This window comes from Enhydra lutris, unplaced genomic scaffold, assembly GCF_002288905.1.
Source record: "Enhydra lutris kenyoni isolate GAN:26980312 unplaced genomic scaffold, ASM228890v2 scaffoldscaffold8, whole genome shotgun sequence".
NCBI lineage: Eukaryota > Metazoa > Chordata > Mammalia > Carnivora > Mustelidae > Enhydra > Enhydra lutris.
This window is the reverse complement of record NW_019154092.1, coordinates 14,015,806-14,034,434: the sequence shown is the minus strand read 5'-3', so window position 1 is coordinate 14,034,434 and position 18,629 is coordinate 14,015,806. Positions and strand designations below refer to the sequence as shown.

Below are 18,629 nucleotides of genomic sequence, written 5' to 3'. Positions count from 1 at the left end.
ACTTCTTGCTGTTAAAAAAAAATGAGAGCTCTGGTTGTGAAACAGATTCCTATATTTGTTTTGTATAAAATTTACTCCTTTTTCTATAACTAAAGTGTTACTGTTAGAGGCACCATGAATCTGGTATGTTAGAAAACAACTTGGTTTGACCTACAACTAGAAGAAAATTGTAGTAACTGTTGAGAGGTAAAGATTAGTTAGGTAAGATTGGTAAAGATTGATGGGGGGATTAGTACAAGAGAAGTAAAGGAAAGTAGAAAAACAAAACTCTTTGTTGCTCTTTTATTTTTTGAGGTTTTATTTATTTATTTGACAGAGAGAGACATAGCGAGAAAGGGAACACAAGCAGGGGAAGTGGGAGAAGGTGAGGTAGGCTTCCCGCTGAGCAGGGAGCCTGATGCGGGGCCCGATTCCTGGACCCCGGGATCACGACCCAAGCTGAAGGCAGGTGCTCGCTCAGGCACCCCTGTTTGTACCTCAGATATAGCTAATGATGCAGTCATTTTGATTCTTAGTGACTCTCACTAATAATTCTTCTATTCTTAAAAGTTTATCTTCTCTTCCAAAGGTAACTTGTATTATAAAAGAGCAGAAAACCACCAAAAAATGGACACATCCTGACAATTCCTGACTCTTAACACCAAGAGATTTTGTATTACTGTTTCAGGAGCCACAGTAATAGTTAGGGAGGAAAAAATTTATAGATTATTAACATATAGAAGTTTAGCTTTAACCTTTCAAAATATATCAGAAATAAATATTCAAATTTCCAGTGACTTCTCTTTATCTCATTAAGACCATAATTAACATAGTTCATGAAACATTAATGTGCTTGTTTCATAATAGGCTCCCTGATAGATTGTCAGTAACTTGGCCTGAAGGAGACGAATTATTGCCAAATGAGATTAGACCTGCTGGAACCCCCATTGGTATGTTTTTTTTTCCCCCCTTAATATGGAAAAATGCTTTTGATGTACTTTATGTATTTAATTTGTAAAAGACCATGACAAATTAAAATGCAGTATTCAGACATAGCAGGCTCATCCCTTTTTTTGGGGGTATAACTAAGACATTCTTATTTTAAATTTTGGACTGATAGGTGCATTAAGAATTGAAATACTGAATAAAAAAGGGGAAGCAATGCAAAAGCTTCCAGGAACAAGTCATGGAGGGTCAAAGAAACTCCTGGTTGAGCTCAAAGTTATATTACATTGTAAGTATGCAAACTAATTTGGATCTTTAATATTGTTCTTAAATGTGTAATACAGGTTTTAATATCTTCATATAATTGATTTAGCAATCTGATAGACACAGTAGATTTAAGTTCAGAATTTCAAATGTGTTATGACTAATTTTTTAATGATTTTTCTGTTTGTTTTTTTTTTTAAACTCTAGTCTGAATTTTTCCAAGTAGGTAACTGTGGACTAAAATAAGATACGGTGTATATTTTTATAGGAATTTGTACTAGATAGGAATTCAGATTAGATAATCCCCAAAATATACTATAAATAAAAAAAACTATGGCTCTGAACCTGTAGGCTAGAAATACTTGGTTTAAATTAGAGGCCTGGTGGAAGAGAACTGGGTATTGCTCATCTTGTATTTCCCTAATTTGAATCGTCTTGTTTGTTTCCTCTTTGTTGTTTTTGTCTTGACTGCCTAAAAGTATTTTTACTTCTTATGTTTAATAGTCTGTTCTATCATTATATACTTGTGTGTCTCATCCATGAATTTTAAAGACACAATATTTTATTCAGTGTATGTTTATTTCGAACATTTAAAAACTAGTCAGTGATCATTTATACCTTGTATAAATTTGTTAGGTGTATCAGCCTTGGCTGTTTGGCTAACTTAATTTATTGATATACTTGTATTTTTTGGCCTCTGTCACTCTCTACATTGTACTTCTCCAACTTTGTGTATGGGTGAGGGGGGAGCTTAGAACAACATATATTTATTAGAGCTCTGTAGATCATACATCCAGGATGGGTTTCATTGACTAAAATCAGAGTGGCAGTAGTATTGATGGGGGCGCCTTGGTCATTCGGTTGGGTATCTGCTTTCAACTCAGGTCATGATCCCAGGGTGCTGGGATTGAGCCCTGCAGTTGGGCTCCCCCCCCCTCCTGCTCCCCCTGCTTGGGCTCTCTCTCTCTCTCTTTCTGTCAAATAAATAAATAAAATTAAATTAAAAAAAAAAAGTGTCAGCCGGATTGTATTCCTTCTGGAGGCTTTAGGGCAGCCTTTCCTCTTCCACATTCTAGAATCTATATTCTTGGCTTGTGGCCCATTTCTCCATCTTCAAAGTCAGTAGTGTAGCATTCTCCAGTCTCTCTGTGACTCTGACTCTTCTGCCTCCCCCACCTCATAGTTTTTTTTCCAATCAAAAATACTTTTTATTATGTTAAAATATATATAACATAAGTTTATCATTTTAACCATTGTAAGATATACGTTCATTGGCATTAAATACATTTATACTGTTGTGCAACCGTTAAGTACTGCCCATCTCCAGAACTTTTTTTATCATCCCAGACTAAAACTCAGTAGTAATAACTCCCCATCACTCCTTCCCCACAATATCCTGGTAATCATTGTTCTACTTTCTGTCTCTATGAATATGACTATTTTAGGTATCCTAGTAAAATACATGAAATCACATTCTAGTTTATGTATGTACCATATTTTGTTTCCATTTATTCATTGATGGACACTTGGGTTGCTTTTATTTTAGTAGGTATTGTGAATAATGCCACTGTGAACATTGGTATGCAAATATCTGTTTGAGTCCCTGATGTCAATTCCTTTGGATACATACCCAGATGTGGAGTTGCTAGATCATATGGTAATTCTAATGTGTAACCTTTTGAGGAACTTCCATAACTGGTTTTCACAGTGACTGCACAGTTTTACATCCCTGGCAGCAATTCACAGGTGTTTCAGTATCTTCACATCCTTGCCAACATGTATTCTGGGGTTTTTTTGGTAAAAGGCATCCTAATTGGTGTGAAGTGATATTTTGTGGTTTTGATTTGCATTCCATTAATAATGAGTGAAATTGAGCATCTTTTTATGTGCTTATTGATCATCTCTATATCTTTTTTGGAAAAATGTCTATTCAGATCCTTTGCTCACTTTTTAATTGGATTGTTTTTTATTGTTGAGTTGTAGGTGTTCTTTATACTTGGGTAATCCTTATCAGATACTATATAATTTGGACATACTTTCTTTTCATTCTGTGGACTGCCTTCTCACCTATTGGTGTTTTTTGATGCAGAAAATATAATTCTGATGTAGTCCAATTTTTCTGTGTGTGTATTTTTTTAAAGATTTAATTTGAGAGAACATATGGCAGGGGCAGAAGGGGAGGGAGAGGAAAGGAAGAGGGAAAGAATCCCAAGCAGGCTCTGCATAGTCTGATGTAGCGATAGATCTCATGACCCTGAGATCACCACCTGAGCTGAAACCAAGAGTCAGACACTCAACCAACTGAGCCACCCAGGTTCCCCTGATTTTTTTTTTTTTGCATTTGTTGCCTTTGCCTTTGGTATTCTATCCAAGAAGTCATTGCCAAATCCAGTGTTAGGAAGCTTTTTTTTTTTTTAATCTAAGATTAGTTTTATCATTTTAGCTCTTACATTAAGTTCTTTGATCCATTTTGAGTTTAATTTATATAGATTAATTTCTTTTGCATGTGGATATCCAGTTTTCATAGCACAAATAATCAGAAACATGTTCTTTCTCCATTGAAGAGTCTAGGCATTCTTGTCAAAAAACATTTGACCATACATTCAGGGGTTTATTTCTAGGCTCTCTGTATATCTCTTCTTATGCCAGTAACGCACTGTTTGGATTACTATAACTCTAGTAAACTTTGAAAGGAAATGTGAGTTTTCTAACTTTGTTTTTCTTATTTAGAATTGTTTTGACTGTTTGTGTCCCTTAAGATTCCAAGTACATTTAGTACTGAGTTTCCTATTTCTGCAAAAAGTGGTATTGGGTTTTGATAGGGATTATATTGCATCTGTAGATCAGTTGGATTTATTGTCATCTTAATAATCCATAAACATGGGGCGCCTCGGTGGCTCAGTGGGTTGGGGCCTCTGCCTTCGGCTCAGGTCATGATCTCAGGTCCTGGGATCAAGCCCGTATCAGACTCTCTGCTCAGCAGGGAGCCTGCTTCCTCCTTTCTCTCTGCCGGCCTCTCTGCCTGCTTGTGATCTCTCTCTCTGTCAAATAAATAAATAAAATCTTTAAAAAAAAATCCATGAACATGACTTGTATCATCCAGATGTGCTGAATTTATTGATTGATAATAAAAAAATAAAGTCACTTAAGGGGTGCCTGGGTGACACAGTTGGTTAAATATCTGACTCTTGGTTTCAGCTCAGGTCGTGATCTTGGGGTCATGGGATTGTGCCCCATGTTCAGCTCCCCACTCATTGCGGAGTCTGTTTGAATTCCCTCTTCCTCTCTTTAAAAGAAATAGTTATAAAAAACAAAGTCACTTGAAATAATCCTTTTTTAATGTGGTTCTGTCAGCGACTTGATGTATGTTTTGGTTTTGTTTATGAATTGCTGTATTTTAATTCTGCTTTTTCAATTTTTAAGTCATTTATATAATTTCAAAGTCAGAAATAAACCTTCAGAGAAGTTATGTCATTCCTCTACTCTGTTTACTTTCTCCCTGCTTGGGTAGTAATTTTATTCATTTTTGGCTTATCTTTCCTGTGTTTCTTGCTATAATGCTGAGCAGGAACAAATATATTTATATTATTTCTTACTCTTCCTTACAAAAAAGGTAGCATATTTTATATGTATGTGTGTTTTTATTCCTTCTTTCACATAACAATAGGTCATTAGATCTTAGCAATTCTATATAAATAAGCTGATATTTTAGTGTTAGAAACTCTTAAGGAAAATTATTTTAAATATCAAAAGAAAATTATCTCTAATATTTTGTACCAATGAATCTTATTTATGGAAACATTTTTAAGAATTGAAATAAAGGAATTTTAATGAACAAAGTGAATAATTTTCATTATGCAATTCACTTGTGCATAGGATAGCTTTAAATCCTTTGATGAAGTTTCAAAACAATTTCTAAAAATGTACAACAAATAAAGATATTTGATGCCAGTGTGACATTTCATATTCATGTTGTATATTCAGTTTCTCAAGGTATAAATATTTCTTTTTTCTTTTATTAAGCTTCAAATGGAAATAAAGAAATCATTTCACATATTAGTCAACATGGAGGAAAGTGGCCTTACTGGTTTAAAAAAATGGGTGAGTTACTATTTTGAAAGTTAAAAATTATATCAGTATTATGTTGACTTGATTTTTAATTTCTTCTTAATTTGTCCAGAAAATATTCAGAAGTTGGGGAATTATACATTGAAATTACAAGTTGTATTGAATGAAAGTAATGCAGACACTTATGCAGGAAGACCACTACCATCAAAAGCAATTAAATTTTCTGTTAAAGGTAAGTGAAATACTATATACCTACATATTATACTGAAGGTGGCATTTTAAATAAGGGGAGAATAGATAGGTAATTCAATAAAATATGTTTGGCCAGTTGTGATCATCATGAGCTTACAATGGCTTTATGATTCTGCTTCATAATCACATTTCTTAAGTTTTTATTTAAATTACAGTTTTAATATGTAGTGTAATATTAGTTTCAGGTGTATAGTACAGTGATTCAGCACTTCTGTACATCACCTGGTGCTCACCACAAGTGCACTCCTTACTTACCAGTTAACCCGTCCTCTTGCCCCCACCCCTCTGGTAACCATCAGTTTGTTCTCTATAGTTGTGTGTCTGTCTTGGTTTGCCTTTGTCTCTTTTTTCCCCTTTGCTCTGTTTATTTTGTTTCTTTGATTCCTCATGAGTGAAATCATACAGTATTTGTCTTTCTCTGACTTATCTTGCTTAGCATAATAATCGGTAACTTTGTCCATGTCATTGCAAATTCATAATCCTATTTCTTTAAAATTTTTGAAGGCATCATCATTTTCTTCTCTTGCTGCTGGTAACACCTAAAGCTATTCTGTTTCCTGACCTTTGCATGTGTGAGCTGTTCTGCCCACCACCTTCACCCCATTCTTCCCTCTTCCCTGATGCCCAGCTGTTTGGAGAATCTTTTTGTTGTTGTTGTTCTACTTTCTGAAATTTTAAGTTCTAGGAAATTTTCTTGAATTACTTTGATTTCCTACTGTTTTCTACATCATTTTGTATTAAGACAGTGGACATCTTGACTGGTACAGTAATATTTTTTTTTCTATTTTCCATCTCTTACTTTCCTGTGTTATGGGAGATTCCTTTAACATGACATGCTACTACACTTTCAATTAGCAATAATCGCGCCTCGGATAAACCTCATTGGCTACGATACTGCCACTGTGCAAAGCATACTACACTTTCTATTGAATTTTTCCTTTCTGCTGTCATTTTATATTCTCTGTTCCCTTTTCAAAGCATTCTCTGCCTACTTTATGAATTCAGTATCTTTAATAATTCTATGAGGCTATTAGTAATAGTGGTGGTCTTTTTTGAAGCATTTAAACTTTATTTATAGTCTGTTTCCTCCATGTTGGTTTTTTTTTTATATAGCAGATGACATGACTGGTGAATTGCTTATATTTATCATAGGACATTTGAAAGCTTTTATTTCATTTAGGATGATGATGGGAATTTTTAGACTTTCTCTCTTAGGCTGTCTAGATTCCCCAAAGTAGAGCCTTCTTGTCTTCTGCTAGGAGGGTAAACACCTGGCTGCCAGCATTTTGGGAGCAAGCTGGGGAAGGCTCTTGAGGGTCTCAACCTACTGTATAATCTTTCAGTTGGTATTTTCAGCAAACTGTGACACTTTTAGTAGTGCTTTGTCCCTCAATTCTTAGCCCTACTCTCACCTTCTCAGAAAATACGCTTCTGTTGTTGGGGCTGAGGAAGGCAGTTGACTGGTTTTGTGTATCAGGGGTGGAGATCTAGGGAACTCTTTTCTCTTTTGAAGATTTATTTTAGAGAGAAAGTGCGAGAGAGAACACAAATGGGGAAGGAGCAGAGGAAGAAACAGAATTTTAAGCAGATTGCACTGAACGTGGAGTCTGACATGGGGCTGGATCTCACGACCCTGAGATCAAGACCTGAGCAGATCATGAGTTGGACACTTAACCGACTGATCCAACCAAGTGCCCCACCACATTCTTTTAATAGCTGAAGAACACATAACATAGCATGGACATGCTATAGCTGAAGCAATTTCTGTTAACGTACATTTCGATCATTTTCAGTTTTTTGGCTATTACAAACCATGTTTCTATATGGAAAAATTTTATGCTGCTTTGTGTACATGTGCTAGAAATTCTCTAGGATGGATAAAAAGTGAATTGCCAAGGTGACAAGTGTGTGCCTTAACATTTTAAATATATTTGCTCTTCCAAAAGGTTGTACCAGGGAATCCTCACCAACAGACCATGAGAGTTGTGGTTTCCTTGTGCCCATTCCTGACCAGCATCTGTATTTATCTTGGGTGGTGGTCAGATTATTCAATTATTAGATTTTGCACCTCTTCCCACCTTTCTTGGGCTCTCTATGTCATCTGTGAAAACCTATTCATTTTCTGTGCCCATTTTAATAGTTTAAAGCTGTGGCTCTCAAATTTGACTTTCTATCTTAATCACCTGGAGAGCTTTTTAAGACACTGGTCTGTGGGGATCACTCCCAGAGTTTCTGGGTTTGAGTGAGCCCTAGAATACACATTTTTAACAATTTCTCAGGGGATGGCTGAAACTGTTTGACTAGAGGCCACGCTTTAAGAATAGCTGGTTTATAGAAGGCTTTTATGTATTCTGGATTTTAATCCCTTGTTGCATACGTTGTACATATTTCCTCCGATGGAGCATCTCTTTTAACTTTGTGTATTTTAACCAAGAAGATATTTTAAATTTTATCAAATATATTCTTTCATAGCTCTTGAGTACAGTAATCCACCTTGTATACAGGGGATATGTTACAAGACCACTCCCAGTGGTTTTCTTGAAACTGCAGATGGTACCAAATCCTATATATACTGTTTTTCCTTTCTATATGCATACCTATAATGCAATTTAATTTACAAATTAGGGACAGTAAGATATTAACAATAAAATAGAACAATTATAACAATATACAATCTTTTTCTTTCTTAAAATATCTTATTGTATTACTATATCACTCTTGTGATGTTGCAAAGTGATAAAATGCCTATGTGGTGAGATGAAGTGAGGTCAATGACCTCGGAATGGTAACATAGTTTTAGGCTACTGTTGACCTTTTGACAGTATATCAGAAATAGGATCATCTGCCTCCGGACTATAATTAATCACAGATAAGGTGGGGGCGGGGTGATATTGTGTTTTGCCTTAGTTTTTCCTGTGATAATGTTATAGACTTTTTATTCTAATAATTTCATAATGTAAAAAAAAATTTTTCTACCTCTGGAGTTTTTCTTTTATGAATAGTGAAATAAAGATCTAACTTTTCCCAGGTGGCTTATAGATATGATTTATAATAGTTTTTTTAAAGATTTAAAATGCCATCTTTATTATAGTTTAGTTTCCTGTATATAAAATATGGCTGTTTCTGAGCTATAATGAATTTGATTATCATGTTTACTTTTTTTTTTTTTTTTTTTTTTTTTTGTTAAGAGGGTAAACCAGAGAAGTTTTCATTTGGTCTTATGGATCCTCCTTTTCGTGTTGGAGTCCCATTCAATATCCCTCTGGAATTTCAGGATGAATTTGGTCATACTAGTCAACTAGGAAGTGATATTCAGCCAGTTTTTGAAGCAAGGTAATTTGAAGGATCAACCTATATGTGACTTTTCATATTTACTGAGCATTCAGTCTTCTTTTTTTAGCTTAAATTATTTATATGTGTTTAACTTCACATGTATCATTTAAAGTGTTTAGTGTATTTCATAATATCTGGGGGATTTATTTAGCCTGAGCTATGCTTTGTGACTATAGTGTCATATATAAAGTGCTTCACTAAAGTTTATGTTTTGACTGAATTTACTGTGAAAGTTGTTAAGGTGAGACTGATAATTCTGTCTTACTCTGGTTCTTTTTTTTTTTTTTTGGCAGTACTGTATGAAGTTATGGCTACTTAAACTTAGTGGTACTGGTCACTCTAATAGGTTTTAAACCTGGTAATACAATTTATTTTTATTTGTTTTTAAAACCATAACAATAAAGTTTATGATTTCCATGAAAGTTTGGGTCTTTCCATAGAATTTACCTTTATTTAATAGTTCTTTAGAGTATTGTGATTGGCTTATGTTAAGAAATAACTCTGAGAAACTTAACAGTGTGTCCGGTGATTTGATTGAGGATGTTCACTATTTCCCCCTTAATTTTTTTAAGGTGCCTTGGGGGAAATTCTTGCTCATTCTCAAGAGCATGAATGCTAAGTGTTTCTTTTTTGCATTAGCTGCCAAATTGGTCATTTTGAGCCCACTTTTTATGTATGTTTTCTTCTGTTGTATCTATATACTTTTTCCCCCTTATGTTGTAATTGCTCACTTTTTTTTCTTTTTTAAAGGGTCTGTCCAACAATCTAACAATTGTAATTGTTCACTCTTAATCATTGAGCATGTGCTGTATTCCAGGCATTTGCTAGCTAGACATATAGAAGTGAATAAGAACATAGTATTTGTCTTCTAGAAGCTCACAGATTAGTGAGATACTTTAGTGGTTAGATTTGTAGCATGGTTAAGTTCTTGAAAAATAATATATAGTTATAAAAAATTCAAAATGAGTTTTTTAGTTCTATGTTCTCTTAAGGTGTAAAAAGTGATTATCTTTTGACCTGTTGCATACATTTGAATATTAAAGAGTAATGCAAGAGTTGAACACTTTAATGTGTTTGTTTAAAAATAAAACCCTAGAAGTAATCCTTCTAGTCACAAGTGGAAAAATATTAGTGCATTATATGACACCTATTATTGATTATAACTCCATCATCCTATCCTTGATAGGATATTCTTACAGGAGAAGTGTCTGTCACACATACATGTTTATATTTCGGGTTTTGAACTTAATTAAAAATAATCCTGGTGGCATGGCCATGTGAATTTGTCTTCAACAAAGACCATTTTCTTAGTGGGGTTTTTGTTGTTTTTGTTTTTGTTTATCAGTGTTATGTGAATTTAAAAAAATTATTCATGCATGAAGCTTTAAAGAATCAAGTAGCTTGGTAAGGCTTATTTTAAAAAAAGTTTCTCCTCCTTCTGCCCTCTGTACCCCACCTACAGTCCACTTCTCAGAGAACCCCTTTCGACTTTTTTACTTGAATCTACTGGTAACTATTGCCATATATCTAAATTTTACATTGCTGTTTCTTCATTCTTCAGTTTTAGGTGTTATCTCTTGACTTAATGGTTATAGACAATTACATATTCTCTTAATACCACTTCTGTTGCAAGTAAGCTTCCTTCCTGTTCCTCTGTTCCTTGATAAAAGTTATATTGTGGGTTGGTCAGTATTTAGAGCTTGCTATATTGCAGTTATATAAATACTAGTTGCTTTATTATATAACTTTGTTGCTACTACACTTTTTTTTGCTAAGTTTATGACAAATTAACCTGTAAACTCTCTGCCAAATTGGTCTCTTCTCAAGATGTTTTGAGTGCATAGATAATCTATCAGTTTCATATTTTTGGAAACCTCTCCCTTGGAGCTTGTGATGTGCTACAGTTTGTACTGATTTTTCTGTTTGTTTGTTTTGTTTTTGGTTGTTGTAGTTGGCATTCTGTGTGATCTTTCTTCACCGTCATCCTGGGGATTCCCTCTGTCTTTTGTGTTAGGGAAATAAAAACAAAACCTGCCCTGAACTTCAAAAACTTCTTCAGAATTTAAGAGAAAGAAAACAGTTTTACTATTGACTAAACCTTAAACCAGAATGTGATTATCATGGGCAATCTAATACAGAGACTGCAAAGACTGAAGGAAATCTTACTCCTCTATATAGATAAATGGCTAGCACTCATTACATTCATTTTGAAAGATAAAATGGCTAAGTATCATTATCACTGCTTGCGGGATTTGCAATTTGGAGTCAGCCAACTGGAAGTTAGGCCCAGGAAACTAGGAGATAGGGCTGTACTTTTTTTAATTTTTAAAAGATTTTTATTTATTTATTTATTTGACAGACAGAGATTACAAGTAGGCAGAGAGGCAGTCAGAGAGAGGAGGAAGCAGGCTCCCTGCTGAGCAGAGAGCCCGATGTGGGGCTCGATCCCAGGACCCTGGGATCATGACCTGAGCTGAAGGCAGAGGCTTTAACCCACTGAGCCACCCAGACCCCCCGTGGGCTGTACATTTTTTGATGATTACAATGCAGAGATATGGCTCTCAGGGCCCTAAAGAAATATTCCTTAATTGTGAGTCTGTTATGTGGTGTATTTTATTTGGCATTTAACTTTTCATGGCTCTCCAGTTTTTTGAAAGAATCCCACGTTCCTCTCCTTTTGCTGAACACATCCTTGACTAGGTTCCTATGAAGGAGTCCATGTGAGAGAAAGTTATTGCTCCAAAAATGCCTCAGTTCTACTTGATTGAATTGAAAGTTGAACACTATTTTCCTCAAAATTATGAAAGCATTGTTCCATTTTTGCTTTCTTCAAAATTACGAATGCATTGCTCCATTTTTGCTTTTTCAGCTTCTACTTCTGATAAATTTAAGATCACTTTCATTAATTTTCATTTTTGTGTTTTCTCTCTGAAGTTTATAGGATCTACTTTTAATTCTCAGCATGCAAAATTTTATAGTAATAAATCTTTGCATAGATCTCTACTTTATTTGAAGTATTTTATTCTCTACTTTCCACCATCACTGTTTGCCCTTCCTGAGATCCTTATTTTTTGGCACTGAACCTTCTGAAGTGCTTCTTTGATTTTCCTAATTTTTCTGTTTTTCTTTTTGTGTTCCTGCTTTCCTTTCTGACAGATTTTCAGCTTTATCTTTACAACCTTTCCATTGAGTTTTTCCTTGCTGCTCTTTTTTTTTAAGATTTTATTTATTTATTTGTCAGAGAGCAAGAGTGCACATGAGCAGGGGGAGCGGCAGGCAGAGGGAGAAGCAGGCTCCCTGCTGAGCAAGGAGCCTTATGGGGAGCTCAATCCCTGGACCCTGGGGCCCTGACCTGAGCTGAAGGCAGTCGCTGAATTGACTGAGCCACCCAGGCATCTCTCCTCACTGCTTTGTTTTTAATATCCAAGTGTTTTTCTTGGTTTTCTCAACTTTTTTTTGTAGATCTTGTTCTTGTTTTATGAATGTGTAATACATTTTTTCACTGATAAGTGGTAGTTTTTTGTGTTTTGTTTTGTATTTTTAAAGTTTACATGCACAGGAAATTTTTATTTCTCCAATTTAGATGCTTTTTGTTTGTTAGGTTTTTTTGGGGGGGTTTTTTTTTTGTCTCTTCAGAAACCTGGTAATTTTTGGTCATCTGCTGATAACTGAATGGCTAATATGCAGATAAGGAAACTCAGAGTGTGGGAGAAGTTGTTGGCTGAACTCCACTGCAGGATGATATATGTCTGTAATGCTTTATTGGAGGGTCTTTTTTCTTGGGCTAGGCAGTTTTCTCCAATATTTATTCGGAAATAATTTTATTTTCTTGCCTGATGGGGAACAGTTTGGCAGTCCAGGTTCCTAGTCAGTCCAGGAGCAAGGTTGGGGTGGAAATAGGGCTGAGAAGGTCTCAGCATCCATATGCATTCATTTGAGATTATCCCTTCTATTCTTTTTAGGATTTTACCCTGTCTTTAAATTTATCTGCTACTCCCTGGTTTGGATTTTCTCTGCTTTAGCCTTTTCAGAGATTAATCTTCTAGTCAGCTGCCAGAGGCCAAGAGGGGAGATCTGGGGATCCAGATTTTCATTATTCTTATTTTCCACCTTTCTGTTTGCCCCTACTTCTAGAGGCATGTAATAGCACCAGTGCCAGAGAGGTGCATAGGAATTCTGGGCCATAGATTGATTTCCAGCTTTTTCCTTTCCTGTTTTAGGGTTCAGTTTTCTTGGCAGACTACTAAGTCCTGTTTTCTAGCAGATAAGTTTTGTTGTCCTTGTCTCTTTTTCCTTTCCTTCTGTTTCTTAGCCTTTAATAGTAAATGAAAGAAATCCATTTGTTCTTAAATTAGAGATGTAAGAGATAGTGAAAGCAGATGTGTGTGTTTAATGTCCATTTTCCCCAGGGATTCTGTTTGATCTTACACATCATTCATAGCTTTTTTCAAACAAGGCATGCTGTTTAATTTTTATGACTTATTCATATAATACCTACAAATACTTAAATTCCATTCTTCAGAAAAATTTGGCTTTTTCTCCCCCATAGTGTATCTTTTACTTTTATTCCTACTCATCTTACTCCTTGACAGGGGTAAAATGTTTACACTGTAATGACCTACATGTAGTCAAAGGCTATTTAGGAATGAAATTGCTCATGATAATAGATTAGGGAATCTTAGTGTATATTCTAATGAGTTTATATCATAAGGCTGTACTTGATTTTTTGGACTTTAATAAAATTGCTTTTCAGTTTAATAAGTGTCAGAAACTCTCTAATATCTTACTGGATGAAAGATTTGAAAAAAAAAAAACAAAAAAAAAAAAAAAAAAAACGTGGCGAAGTCTGAAGATCTCCCTAAACCTGGCCTATTTGGATGTTTCCTTTTCTTGAACTGTATACATGGTCTAGCATTTTATTATTTCCTGCCTTGTATCTTATTTAATAATTGAAGCTTTACATTTTAAATTTATCATTTACAGTGTTTGGCGCAGTGCTATCACTTATGGATCATTTTTCTTTGTAAAAGAAGTTCTTGGGAATTTGCTCCTATTGAATTATTTATTCTCTTTTTTTAAAATACTATCTTATTAGAAAAATGAATTAAACATGAGAATGGCATATGAGAAGGTAACACATTTGCAACTTATTTATAGGTAATGAAGGAAAAAGTTAAAAAATAATTTGTTTTTTCCAGTGGTATATCTTTACATTATGAAGAAATAACCAAAGGACCGAATTGTGTGATTCGAGGTGTTACAGCTAAGGGCCTTGTAAACTCTTGTCAGGGCAAGGTGAGCATTGTACATAAATGTTTTAATACATGCTTACTTCCTGTATGGTAAAAATGAAATGGATAATTTAAAATTGGATGACGTATTTTTGTACCAGGATGACAATATGGGGTTGGGGTTCATTAATCAGGATCATGTCACTAAACTTATTTTAAATATCTAGGGGATACTAGCATGTTCGCGACTGTGTAACATTTCTAAATTAAATATTTTTTAAGTGTCTTCATCTTCATTCTAGGCTTTTCATATTCAGAGTCATTTAACAGCAGTTACCCAGTACTAGGTTTCTTTTTTTTCTCCAACTTTTAAAAATTTTTGAATATTGTTTTTAGAACACAAAAGTATGAGAAACTTTAGCTCACATTTATGAACATACAGGGTTTGGTATTTGGATGAAGGAAAGTGTTTTGGGGGATGAAGTTAGCAAAGGTAAAAATATAAATTCCAATAAGGTGATTTTCAATCAGGTATATAAAGTAGCTAGTAGATTTACATGACTAAAGGGAATATTATGACAAATAACAAGTAACATATAACTTTTCTTCACTGCACCATTAACCTATAAGATATATTCAAAATTCTTGTATCAAAATGTTATTTAACTAAAAATAGAGCATGTGAGTTTAAGTACTCTATATTGCACTGCATTGTACAATGAAATCAATTTAAAAGTCAAGTTCTGTACATCTTTCTGAATTCAGAGTTTCCTGGAAAAAGAACTGGAAATTCAGGAAAATTTGACTTTAGTAGTATAAGCTTACTAAAAATCTAAAATGATTTCTAGATTTAAAAAAAAAAACTTTCTTGAAGTAACTTTATATTTATAGAAGAGTTGGAAAGGTAGATAGTATTGAGAGTTTGCATATATTCTGTACACAGCTTCCTCTCTTAATATTTTATATAACTACCTAGTATTTATCCAAAGTAAGAAATTAACATTGGTACAATACTATTAACAATACTATGGACTTTATTCACATTTCACCAGTTTTTTTCTAATTAGTTTTCTATTCCAGGATCAAATCCAGAATACCACACACAGTGCATTTAGAGATTTCTAGATTTTTGGTATTTTATGCTTCACTATTTGCCATATTTTTTATAATGCCCATCTTGATTCTGATTATTCAGAGGTTATTCTTTTTGAATTTGAAGAGGCTATTATCTGTAAAGAAGCAATAGGAGTCATTTTTTTCATCTATATCTCTTACATCAATGATCCTGTTTCTCAGTATAAATTTACTGAATAGATTTCTTCAATGTTATGTAAATGAAAAGCAAAAATAAATCAGAATTGAGTTGTTAAATGACTGAGGTATTTAGGACTTGGATTTAATTAACATAATTTTTTCCAACAGAATTTTAATTTGAAGGTTATTCTGCCGGGCTTAAAAGAAGACACACAGATTTTAAAAATTAGATTACTACCAGGTAATATTTTAAGAACTATTCCTAATATTTACCTATAAAATAATATTCTTATTATAAAATATAAAATTAAGTATTTTTTGGCTTGGTTATGGTATAAGTCTTGAAAATACATTTGAATGTCAAATAAAGCACTGACAAATGACTGATTGAAAAAAACAGGAAAATATATAGGAAGACATTAGTGAAGTTCTAAAATAATTGGGAGAAAAATATGAATGTTGAGAATGTATTTGGGAATAACTCTTAAGAGATACACTAATTTGGGCGCCTGGGTGGCTCAGTGGGTTAAGCCACTGCCTTCGGCTCAGGTCATGATCTCCACGTCCTGGGATCGAGCCCCGCATCGGGCTCTCTGCTCAGCGGGGAGCCTGCTTCCCCCGCTCTCTCTCTCTGCCTGGCCCTCTGCCTCCTTGTGGTCTCTGTCTGTCAAATAAATAAAATCTTTAAAAAAAAAAAAAAAAGAGAGATACACTAATTTGCCTTATATTAGAACTGGTATAACTGTCTTCTCTGGTATAACTAAATGTTTCACATCTTAAAAGTTTCTCATGCATTTATGTTGTTAACTTGATAATGACTTATCAACTTCGTAATGAAGTTACATTAAAGTAACATGGCGTAGGAAATTCTGGCTAATTAAGAGAGGCAGTCTGTCATACAAGTTCAAAGAATACACTCTGATATTCTGTCTTTTGGGTTTGAATGTAAGCTCTGACACTTAAGAGCTAGGTAAACTTGTCCTATACCTCTGTTTCCTCATGTGTACAATGAAATAATATCTACTTTCTCACAGTTGTTGTGAGGATTGAATGAGTTAATATAAGCAAACCCTCACTTTGCAAGATTCTGTGGTAACTGAATGGAGGAGAACACAGTTCCAATATGCATGAGTTCTCGTTAACATAGTACTGTGCAAAGTGATAACTGCATGTACTTGTAAAATACAACAGTGTTGGTCACTTTTGGCTCTGTTATTAATAATACTATAATCATACCTTTGTCCACATATGACCTTTTATACTGTTTTTAAATGAAAAGAAACATACTAGCTATGTCCTTTCACAAATTCAAGTTGTTTTGGTTTCCCTCAAGCACAAAATGATAAAGATGTCAAAATTAGCACATTGGTTGAAGTATACAAATAAAATTATTAGGGCACCTGGATGGCTGAGTTAGAAGAGCATGTGGTTCTTTATCTTGGGGTCATGAGTTTGAGCCCCCAGTTGATTGTAGAGATTACTTACATACATACTTAAACACATAGAGAAGCAAACTTACTAAAAAAAATTGTTACATAGTAAAAAACAATGCTTTTATTTTAGAGGTTAGCTAAAAGGTACAGATTTGAGTAGTGAAATTCTTAATAACCAGGTAGTTTGACATTGTTTTGAATTTGAGAATGAAAATTGTAAAGTAGGAGGTAGCATGGTATAATGATAATGGTCAAGAAGTTTCAGATTTCTCAGGACATTAACCTGAACCTGCCGCTTCCGAGTCATGTAACCTGGGCAAGTAGCTTAATCTCTCTGGATTCCAGTTTCCTCATTTACCAAATGAGGATAATAATATTACCCTCTTCATTAAGATCATTGTGAAGATTATAAAGATAGTGCTTAAAACTTAACATAAAAAAAGTTAATATTGTAACAATGATTTGTAACTTTACATTTTGTTTTCTACATATATATATATATATATATATATATATATATATGAAACTAATGCATTAAAAACCAATTATTCATTCAAAAAATGTTGCTTGGAATATAATAAAAAATAAAAAGTAACTAATGTTACTGTAAAGTGTTTTCAGTAACTGTTCTTTGTGAATTTTTAGCAAAAATTGTATTTAAAATTATCAGTGCTTTTAGAGCACGTCAAGTCAACTTGCTATAAAAGTGTGAACTCTGATTAATCTTAAAGGAAACTTGGGCTTATAACATCAAAGTTGTGGGCAATCAAACAAGTAAATTACCTGGTTATATCATTATATGAACTGATCCTTTGAACACTATTACCCAAAATTTGTGTTTTTTCTTAACATGATTTTGAGAAATCAGTCATTGTGTAAAGTTAAAGTGAATTTAAAAAAAGTATTTTTAAGAACTTTGCTTTTTGAATCTTCTTTCCAGGATCTCTTTTAAGATTTTACACCTTTAGGTGATTTTCTAGCATTAGTTACCATTCCATTATGTCATAGCTTGTTGGGTAAAGCTAAGTTAAGACATCAAACATTTTATACAGTTGAGACAACTCTGGTTGTTTATAGAATCTGCATTTTGGGGATAGAAATAGTTAAAACATGGGTATTCCTTTTTTTTTTTTCCCCTTAGCTTTAAGATACTAAAACTTGAAATGTTAAAGGCTTTTTTTTTTTTTTCCCTGTTTCAATATTTCAGTCTTAGAAACTTGAATCTGTATTTCATTATATAATTCTCTGGTAGGTCCCCCTCATCGATTGAAAGTGAAACCTGATTCTGAAATTCTGGTTATAGAAAATGGAACAGCTTTCCCGTTTCAGGTAGAAGTTTTGGATGAATCAGACAATATAACAACACAGCCAAAATTGATTGTTCATTGTAAGGTAAGCTATTGTAAGATAAAATGTAGGTTTTTTTTTTTTTTTTAATGTAGGTTTTATTTTGAGTAGCATGGTAGTAAATGGACATAACTATCTCTTTTAGCTACTTTATAGGGAGACTTGTAGTGTATTTTAATCTTTAACGATTATTTCGTGGAGAAACTTTTGGGTACTTCATTCTGTACTTTTTGGCCAAAAGGCATCACCTATTCCAGGTTTCATAGCAAAATTTATAGACAAAACATTCCTCCTCTCCTTTCTTGACCCATTCTCCTCAATTGAGGTGAAGTATTTAATTTATGAATAGAATGATAGAAATGTCTTTTAGGGTTAAGGATGCGTAGACAAATGAAGGTGGTAAGTAAAAGCACAAAAAGAAAAGGAAAACTGAAATAGGTCAAGTTAAAAAAAAAAAATGGTTGAGGAAGTTGTTTTAGAGGTCATAAATTTTAGAATCATAAAAAATTACTCTTCATTCAGA

General features: G+C 33.8%; 1 protein-coding gene across 2 annotated transcripts in view; it reads left to right on the top strand.

Moving 5' to 3' along the window:
- The window catches only part of LOC111142431 (structural maintenance of chromosomes flexible hinge domain containing 1), a 163,703-nt gene that overhangs the window by 50,670 nt on the left and 94,404 nt on the right, over positions 1-18,629 (top strand). For both annotated transcript variants that reach the window (XM_022495550.1, XM_022495551.1), the window contains 8 exons: positions 847-929; positions 1,100-1,213; positions 5,212-5,289; positions 5,369-5,488; positions 8,697-8,841; positions 14,040-14,136; positions 15,495-15,567; positions 18,012-18,151. In XM_022495550.1, the coding sequence (XP_022351258.1) occupies positions 847-929; positions 1,100-1,213; positions 5,212-5,289; positions 5,369-5,488; positions 8,697-8,841; positions 14,040-14,136; positions 15,495-15,567; positions 18,012-18,151 (850 nt within the window). The remainder of the gene's footprint in view (positions 1-846; positions 930-1,099; positions 1,214-5,211; positions 5,290-5,368; positions 5,489-8,696; positions 8,842-14,039; positions 14,137-15,494; positions 15,568-18,011; positions 18,152-18,629) is intronic.